General features: G+C 45.1%; 1 protein-coding gene across 2 annotated transcripts; it reads left to right on the plus strand.

The window, feature by feature from the left end:
- Window positions 1-277: 277 nt before the first annotated feature.
- On the plus strand, window positions 278-9,525 carry LOC134168022 (ly6/PLAUR domain-containing protein 2-like). Of its 2 annotated transcripts, none has more exons than XM_062627367.1 (3): window positions 278-345; window positions 7,729-7,848; window positions 8,673-9,525. In XM_062627367.1, the coding sequence occupies exons 1-3, from the start codon at window positions 282-284 to the stop codon at window positions 8,882-8,884; spliced, it is 396 nt and encodes a 131-aa protein (XP_062483351.1). In that variant the 5' UTR covers window positions 278-281; the 3' UTR covers window positions 8,885-9,525. The 2 variants fall into 2 exon arrangements, with proteins under 2 accessions (XP_062483351.1, XP_062483353.1); XM_062627369.1 differs by lacking the exon at window positions 278-345 and adding an exon at window positions 2,708-3,250.
- Window positions 9,526-9,862: the final 337 nt, after the last annotated feature.

Raw genomic sequence — 9,862 nt, forward strand, 5'->3', positions numbered from 1 at the left:
AGAGCTGAATAGAATCAAGAAAATGGAGAGTTTAAAATGATTAGGTTGGATATAAGGAAGAAGTTCTTTACTGTGAGGGTGATGAGGCACTGTAACAGGGTGCCCGGAGAAGTGGTGAATGCTCCATCCCTGGCAGTGTTCAAGGCCAGGTTGAACAGAGCCTTGGGTGACATGGTCTAGTGTGAGGTGCTTATGGGAGGGGGTTGGAACTGGATGATCTTAAGGTCCTTTCCAACCCAAACCATTCCATGATTCTATGATGGAGACTATTTCCAGAGTGGATGCAACTGCTGCAGAACTGCACATCAGATGAAGATGCCATCAGAGACTGTCTCAGCTGGCCAGGTGGAGAGGAGAGGAGATCAGCACAGGTTTCTCAGGCTCAAAGTAAAAAATTGACTCTGAACTCTAAATTATAATAAACTCCTCTGAAATGCAGAGATTTCTTGTCCTGGTTTTCCTTTGAACAGATACACCGCAAAATGTCTTCTTTTCTCAAAGGCTGTTAAGCGTTGTGGGTTGTTGAAGCAGATTTATACAGCTTGTGTCTTTGTGGTTTTTCTTCTATGTAATTAATGGAAAACCCCCAACACAACAGGCTGTGATTACCCACTAAAGAACAAAAGGAATTCAACAAAGCACTGTTTGGATGTTCCCATTAATTGTTGTTATTTCTCTGGTGGCTTGCCAGCACTGCAAGGCAATTGCATAGGGTGTGCATAAAAGAGGAAACATTTCAGGCCGTGCTTAAAGACTCAGATAAGATCAAGTGAAACTATAAACAAGTGAAATATGCTGTCACCCCCCCCTCCAGAAACACCCCTCCACACTGAAGGAGGTCATGGGATTTAAGTAGGGTGTTGGCATCTATTTCCATCCCAAATCGTGCAGTGTAATGAAGATCACATTTCAGATGTGCATGTGAAACCAATCATCTTGCACATATTACTTGAGGTCACTTAATACCAGAAACCAGAAACTACACCCTTTTGCATGTTTAGGGTTTTCTTGTCTTAGGAGCAAAGGAGACACCATCAGCATATTTCTCCTTTCTTGATAAGATTATGAAGCTCTCTGCCAAACACAAGAAATTCCAAACCAAGAATACACCAAAATGCCTTTCTCTAGATGATTTTGGGCTGGAAATAACTGGCAAACATTCATAATCAACATTATGACTGCATTAGATAAGAAGTTCTTTACTGTGAGGGTAATGAGGTGCTGGAAAAGGGTTGCCCAAAGAAATGGTGAATGCTCCATCCCTGGCAGTGTTCAAGGCCAGGTTGGACACAGGGGCTTGGAGCAAGCTGCTCTGGTGGAAGGTGTCCCTGTCCATGGCAGGGGGTTGGAACTGGATGGTCTTAAGGTCTTTTCCAACCCAAACCAGTCTGTGATTCAGTGATTATGGAGGTAAGTGTGAAAACATATGGGTCCGAATTTGTGAGGAGGTAGATCACACAGAAGTAAATGAGGCTGAACTTGCCAAAATGGTTGAGACCACTGCCACAAGAGCTTTAGGTTTGGAGAGATGATGATGGGGTTATTTATCTTGGAACAGCAGAAGACCTTTTAATGTTTCAAGAGTTTGAGTCATACTAACCCCGAGTAAAGTTGATGTAATACATAGCATAGGTGGTGGGAATGTCTCCAAGACTCTCTTTGTTTCAGATTTCCCTCCTGTGTTTCCTCATTAAAAGTGTGTTCTGGGTGGGTACTTGGCATAACCACAGTTCTTCTTTCTCAGTTTTTGCAATTCCACAATCAAACTTGCTCATCACACACAGTAGAAGGATTTACTAACATGGGGCTGGCCTGAAGGCACAGGAAAAGTGGGAAGATGCCTGGAGCAGCAAGATCAAGGAATGGGAAAGCCAAACTGTTTGGCAAGCTGTCACACGTGGAGAGGGTTGGCTCAGAACAGAGGGGATTCTTCATGCACTGTCTTCCCTGAATGGATTGGGAGAGTGAACCTGAGGAGCTCCCTTGGCCCAAACTTTCATGGCCTGGCTCTGTTGCACTTGTGAGACCCCACTTGCAGCACTGTGTGAAGTTCTGGTGTCCTCAGCATAAGAAGGACATGGAGCTGTTGGAGCAGGTGCAGAGGAGGCCACGAGGATGATCAGGGGCTGGAGCAGCTCCTGCATGGAGACAGGCTGAGAACATTGGGGCTGTTGAGCCTGGAGAAGAGAAGCTGCGTGGAGACCTCAGAGCAGCTTCCAGTGTGTGAAGGGGGCTACAAGGATGCTGAAGAGGGACTCTTCATCAGGGACGGGAGTGATAGGACAAGGGGTGATGGGTTCAGACTGAAACAGGGGAGATAAGGAAGAAGTTCTTTACTGTGAGGATGCTGAGGCGCTGGCACAGGGTGCCCAGAGAAGTGGTGAATGCTTCATCCCTGGCAGCGTTCAAGTCCAGGTTGGACAGAGCCTTTGGTGGCATGGTCTAGTGTGAGGCATCACTGGAAGGGGCATTGGAAACAGATGATGTTAAGGTCCTTTCCGAACCAAACCATATTGCCTTCTAAGCACTCCCACCACCTCGGTCTGTAAAGGGCAGAGAGAGGAGAGAGGGAGGCAGTGCACTCCAACCCTCAGCCCCCTGACCCCATAGCTTGGGCAGAGGTATTAGAGTGCCAAAACCCCAGGCATGTGTTTGCAGTGAGTAAGGGATTGCAAATCAGCTCTCCACTTCTTTTCCTCCTGATAACCTCTGGCCCTTACTGAGTGTAAAAACCCAGAGGAGAAAAGTACATGAGATTCAATGTCTTGCTGTTCACAGATTGTTTTCTTCCCCAGGATTCGTGGAAACCACTGATGTAGCTCAAACAGCAGCAAAACAGAAGAAACATCACCAAGCTGAAAGGCAAGGCATAGCCACTGGGATTATTTAACACCCCTGGGTTTACGCATCGTGCCTAACCACAAATCACCTGGCTTAAACAGATCTCACAAGTTGTCCACTATACAAAGCCTCATTTTCTTCTCCAAGGAGCATGAAAAGAGATGACGGCATGGCAGGAGGTGGGGCCTGCTTTGTAACCCATTTGATTCATTTATAGCTCAATCAGACTCGTTCTTCCAGCAGAATTGGATTGGGGGTTAGAATCGGTATATGGCAAGCCACCAGGACGTGAGCCGTTAAAGCCACAGGTGAAGAGCGGTGGCAGCCCAGTGACCAGGAGACAAGGGTCTGTGCAAGATGAAGGTGGTTTTGTCTCTTCTGTTGGTTGCCATCGCTTGCATGGAGCTTGGTAAGTTCCTGCTCTGATTTATCCGCTGAGATGCAGCATGATGGGATGGGATCGATCTTTTCCCCCTCCATGCCTCCCATTGGGATCAGTTTTCAGCAACGCAATCTGCCTTTGGAATATCTCCAGCCTGTCATGTGTTAAGGACCATCATGGTCTCTTTGGGATTGTTAGTTCAGGCTCTTTAGGAAGTGTTACAAGGCAAAGTGTAATTACACCGTGTAATTTCTTTGATGCAAATCTCAGCTCTTCATTTCCTGTGTTCTTGCTCCATTTCACTCTCATCTTTCTATAAAATTATATAAATTGATAATACAAAACCAAATATAAATATAAATATAAGTATAAATAAAAATAGAAGTATAAATATAAATAGAATTAGAAATAGAAATCCATTTTTAGAAATATTTAAATATATATTTCATAATAAAAATATGTAAACCATAAATATTTAACTTTCTGTTCCTGTTTTGGTACTTAACCCTGAAATTCATCCAGTCACTTTAATGCAGTGTGTGTTATATGTTGTACGTGTGGTTTATTAAGCTTTAACCATTTAGAAGTAGGAAAGATGGGCTGGGACACAAAGCTGGTGGCCCAGGTAGTGCAGGGCTCATGTTTCTAGCTCTGTAGTTAACACACTGTGGTTCGCATGAAGTCAAAGACAATTTCAGCTTGGGAAATGATCAAGTGTGAAGCATTTTGTGGGCTTTCCTCAGGGACTTTCTCTTTGCAGGAGGATTTAAGAGTTTGTCACCACAAGGAGTGACTCCCACCATCCTTCCTCCCTCCTTTCTCTCCCTATCTCCTTGCTGGAGGGGGTAGGCTTGAAGCACACAGTCAAGATTGGGTAGGCAACCACCCCTGATATTGAGGGTGACCTATGCAGGATGTGGAGGTAGGGATGAAGCCCTATGAGTTTAGGCTATCTAGGGATGCCATGCAAATGTTACTCCTTTGTTTCCATCAGTGGGATTCAGTTGCTTCTTCTCCATCACCACCTCCATGAAGCCAAGCATGGGAGGATGTTTGGGATATTGGTGTTTTTATTCCCTAAAAAAGCAGGAAATCTCCTCGTTTCAGGCAGACCCACATGAGTGGTGATGCCATAACCTTCACTGGTGGAAGGTGACTGCACAGTGGAAAGGGCATCATGGCATAGACTCCCCGTCCCTCCATGCTGCCACCAGAATAACTTCTTGAACAAACCCCTTATTTTATACTGATGATCCCAATCTCAGAGTTAGTGTTACCCTGGTTGGCCAAGGTAACTCCTATGCAGGGTCAGTGCAGGAGCTGTTAATGGAGATATTACATATAAGGATAGATAGATACTAGATATAAGGAAGAAGTTACTTACTGTGAGGGTGATGAGGCACTGGAACAGGATGCCCAAAGAAGTGGTGAATGCTCCATCCCTGGCAGTGTTCAAGGCCAGGCTGGACAGGGCTTGGGTGGCATGGTTTAGTGTGAGGTGTTCCTGCCCATGGCAGGGGTTTGGAACTGGACGATCTTAAGGTCCTTTTCAACCCAAACCATTCTATGATTTTATATGTGAGTGCTCCACACAACTCTTCCAGGTCCACACACTGTAAAGCGTGATTTTATCTGTCCCTGGTTGGGATGTGGAGCAATGCTAGGACCTTTTCCTTTGTCTTTCTTTCCTTCTTATGTAAGGACATTTCCCCCCCTCCACCATTTGACCTGAAAGCTGATTCTGCAGGGGAGGGACAAGCATTATTTTCTTTCTAAAGAGGAACACAAATCTTGTGGCTTTGATTTATCCAGTGATGAATATAATGGAATCTGAGAATAATGATGAAGCCTGTTCCTTAAAGCTGCATTTGACAGCTGTCAGACGTAGAATTAATGCAAACAAAACAGCAGCTCACAACGGGCAAACAGAACCAGAAAGTTTGCTTTGAATAGAAGGAAGAGAATTGCTGTGTCTGTTTAGAAAAGGGCTCTTTCTGGCTTACTAGTTAGGGTGAAGTTGCATTGCTGTTTTCATAAGGCAGCTTGCTTGCCTGAGCCTGCTGTTGTGACACCCAGCTTCAGGCGTGCTGAGATAAGCTGAATTGTTCCTCCTTTTCAATGGGGTTTAAAGGGATTTCAGCAGGGATGTCACATAGGTGGGGTAAGAACTGCTTTCTAGAACAAGGAGGGGCTGCTGGTCTGTGAGGGTACCAAAATGCATTGCTATGCCTGTAAGGCACACACATGCAGGTATCTGCTAGGGTGATGGAAGAGATGACCCAGATCAGCTGATGGGTTCTTCAGAAAGAAAAGCAAAGTGCCCTGAAAAGCTTGTCCAAAAATGGCTTGGTGATGTGTTGGCTTGATATGTTTAGATTGGAGTGCTCTGGAAATACTGCATAACAACCAACTTGACTCTTTAGTGTCTCTGTCTAAAATCTCTCCATCTCAAAAGACTTTAGGTACTGAAAGACCTGGGCTGTGGTTATTCTGCGTGTCTAGGAGCCAAGTGGCATCTGCAGGCTTGCATGGGCCTTTGCAGCTTAATAGGGAGGTGATGAAGAGCATCTTTGCACTGGTGAAGATCGTAGATGAAGGATGAAGCAGGGTGGATTTGGACTGGCTTTGGAGACTTGGGTACCAAAGTCTGTTTCTATAGTCTCTGCTGAGAGCAGTACATACCCCATGCATACGGTGGTCACTGTCATCTTTTTAAAATGACTTCTTACACATTCTTTGCACAAAACCAGAATCTCAGCACAGAGGAAGGATTGTGCTTACTTTGCTCTCATGGCTCAGTAAATCTTATGGAGACAGTTCCTTCTCTCTGGGACACTCTCCTATTTTATAGCTCCTAGTCTTGGAAAGAGCTGACAGACTGGACAGCAGCAGATGAAGTTCTCCCTCTCTCTCCTGTAACTCACATTCAAGTCTGATTTTTCTGTGTATCCAGACCCTTCACCAAGGGGAAGACATGCTTGACCCACTTCAAAAACTGCTATGATGAAGCGTATGGCCTGGTAGATGAGGGGAGAGCAGTGAATATTTTCTATCTGAACTTCAGGAAGACCTTTGACACTGTGTCCTATAGAATCCTCATAGACAAGCTGTAGAGGTATGGGCTGGATGGGCAGACAGTGAAGTGGATAGAGAACTGTCTGGATGGGCAAGATCAGTGGGTGGTAATCAGCAGCACGAAGTCCACTTGAAGATTAGTAACTTAACCCAGTATTGACCCCAAAAGTCAATGCTGGGTCCAGTCCTGTTTAACACCATCATTAATGATCCAGATGATAGGGCAGAGCTCATCTCTAGCAGGCTTGTGGATGGCACAAATGTGGCAGGAGCGGGTGATACACCAGAGGTGCCATCAAGACGGACATTGACAGGTTTTAGAACTGAGCTGACAGGAACATCAGACAAGTGCAGAGTCCTACCCATAGGAAAGAACAAACCCATGCATCACTATATGCTGGGGGCCATATAGCCAGAAGGATCTGGGGGTCCTGGTGGACACCAAGTTGAACATGAACCAGCCATGTATCTTTGTGGCAAAGAAGGTTACTGGTATCTGGGTTGCATTGGATGAAGCTCTGCAGGTAGAGGGAGGTGATTGTTCCACTCTACTCAACATTGGTGAGGCCACATGTGGGGTCCTGTGTCCAGTTCTGGGCTTCCCAGTACAAGAGAGACATGGACAGATTGGAGAGAATTCAGTGAAGAGCCACTTCCTCTGAGGGAAAGCTGAGAGAGCTGTGACTGTTCAACCTGGAGGAGAGAAGGCTCAAGGGGGGAACTTATTAATGACTATAAATACCTAAAGGGAGGGTGCAAAGAGGATAGAACCAGACACTTTTCAGTGGTGCCCAGTGACAGGACCAGAGGCAATGGGCACAGGACACAAACAGAAACACAGGAGGTTCCCTTTGAACATCAGGAAAGACTTTATTACTGCGATGGTGACTGAACAGGAAGGTTGTCCAGGGAGGTTGGGGAGTCTCCATCCTTGCAGTTAGTAAGAACCCTTGTAGACACAGTCCTGGGTAACTGGTTTTAGGTGGTTCTGCTTGAACACGAGGATTGGACTAGGTGACTTACAGAGGTCCCTTCCAGCCTTCATCATTCTGTGATTCTATGAGTTTGTGAGTCTATGATCTCTTTCTGATGCTCTTCTAATGCAAAAGCAAGAAGAAAAACAGATGCAAAGTGAGAACAGAGTAGAGGTATATCAGCTACAAGGTCTATTTTGAATCATGGGGACTTCTATGTGCGTGACTCTGTCTTGCTTGACTTGTTACAATGGGTTTGAACCCACATCTGAGGCTGCGCTTTGACCACCAGTCTACTGATTTTCTCATTCCCATTGGTACAAATACATATGTCTATTCCATCCCTGTTCTTGGTATAAGAATTTTGGGAAGATACCCTCCCCAGAGGTAGCTGAAGGGACACGGACATCATATGGTGGTCCACATAATGCCAACCTATGTTTTTCCTCCTTGCAGGGCAAACCTTGGAATGTTACACTTGCCTTGAACCTGTCAATGTCGATCAGTGTAAGACAATCCAGACCTGCAAGAATAACGAAACCATGTGCAAGACTACTATGTATTCCCTGGAGGATGGTAAGGGCAATTACTTCTTTATCCATATTTTTAACACAAGTCAGTGTTTCTAAGGTGAAAACTGCCCATGTGGGGAGCAGACCCTGTTCTCCCTTCAATACGTAAGCCTGGAAGAGAACTTGAGCAGCCTTCTGCTGCTGTGGAAAGCAGTCTTCATGTGCATGAATACTTAGTGAATGCCAGCTCATAGCTAATGCTCAGTGTTGAGCATGGTTAGAAAACACATGTTGACTTGAGCTTGAGACATGGAGACAAAGAGTTCTGGCCCTCCAGGCCGTTTACATGGTTGTGGGTTAAACAGTGCTCTCCTGACCCAAGATCTGTTTGTGGAAGCTGGTTGAAGTAGAGAGGCCGATAGAGATGAGCAAGGCTTGGTAAAGCAGGGACACCAACTTCTGGTCATCTGGTGGCCAAACAGCTCTCAGGAAGGCATCATCAGTTGGACTGGTGACCCTACTGGTCATAACCTGTCCAGACAAAAGAAATGCACTGTGAAGGTGGATGCTTTCTCTTTGCATGGTCATGCTCTGATTGTGCATGGGAGAGGCAGGAGATTGTATGTAGAGTCAAATCAGGGCGGAAAAAGAGCCTAACTGACCTTTTATGGGGTAAAGCTGATCCAGACACAGAGGATGCAAAGTTCTGTTCAGCTTGTGGCCACTCGGTGGGAGCTGTTTCTTGTGCTCTTGATAGGAAGTAGACCAATTGTGTTTGAAGTGGAGCTAAGACCGTGGTGGTGAAAGCACCTAGTCTTTCACCAGGGACAAGGGCACTTCTCCATTCCTCCCATTCCTAACTGTTCCTCCTTTCTTTCTGTGTTGTAGTTTATCCCTTCACGGGAGTCCTGACCGTCACCAAGATGTGCTCTTCCATCTGCATCCCATCTGACGTGGATGGGATCGGCTTGACGCGCCCCGTCTCCTGCTGTTACACTGACTTGTGCAATGTGGATGGTGCAGCTAGTCTGAGGAGCAGCTTTGTGCCAGTTGTGATGGTAGCAAGTTGTCTCTGCGTCCTCTTCTGGACTAGACTGTGAAGAGCTGATGGCGAGGTCTTTAATGCTGAAGAACCCAGTGAAGAAGAGAACAAATCCCTGCTAGCCCACCTTTTTGCTTGGGTGCCTCATTGACAACCATCAACAGCTCCAGGAATCACTTTAGTGAGAATCCTTTTCCCACAACCAAGAGAGAAACAAAACTCAGGAAGTTCTGACCTGAATTTCTTAATCCACTCGAAAGCTCCCACAAAATTAACTATGGAGTTTCTTTGCTGTGCTGATCTGGTTGGTTTTGAACTAAACCATATGAAGTCTGTTTAAAGCAGAAGAGTCTTGCACTGAGAGCCTTCCTTACCTCCTTATAGCACTTTGTCCCCCCAGGTTTTAGCCAGTAGAACTGAAAAGCTTCTCAGATGAAACTCGGTTATGTGGCAGGTCCTCTCCACACCAGGCTTTTGTTCTGTCTAGATTCCCTTCTTGCACACAGTAAGTTAAGGAGACACTTCAGTGTCCAAAATATGAGGCAGGAGAAGAAACTTCCCACACCAGTGATCTAATCCAAGGAAGCTGAAATCTCTTGTTTTCTGTACCCTCTTGAGCACAATAAAAAGAATGTTGTGTTAAAACTGTGGTGATCACTGAAGTTACTTATACTGCACATGTCCTCGGATGAATATTTTATAATTTTATTTTATTTTACTATTTATTTTATTTTATTTAGTTTAGTTTTATTTTATTTTACTTATTTTGTTTTATTTCATTTTATACTATATTATTTTTATTTTATTTTGCTTTATTTTTTTTAATTGTATTTGTTTTTTATTTTTTTATATTTTATTGCCTCACAACCCTCACAGTAAAGAATTTCTTCCTTATATTTAATCTCGGTCTCCCCTCGGGCAGGTTAAAGCCATTCCCCTTGTCCTGTCCCTACAGGCCCTTGTCCAAAGCCCCTCTCCAGGTTCCCTGCAGCCCCTTTAGGCACTGGAGCTGCTCTCAGGTCTCCCCTTCCCACAG

Source organism: Pezoporus occidentalis, unplaced genomic scaffold (assembly GCF_034315485.1).
Source record: "Pezoporus occidentalis ecotype Australia unplaced genomic scaffold, CSIRO_AGI_Poc_V1 ctg3, whole genome shotgun sequence".
Taxonomy (NCBI): Eukaryota; Metazoa; Chordata; class Aves; order Psittaciformes; family Psittacidae; genus Pezoporus; species Pezoporus occidentalis.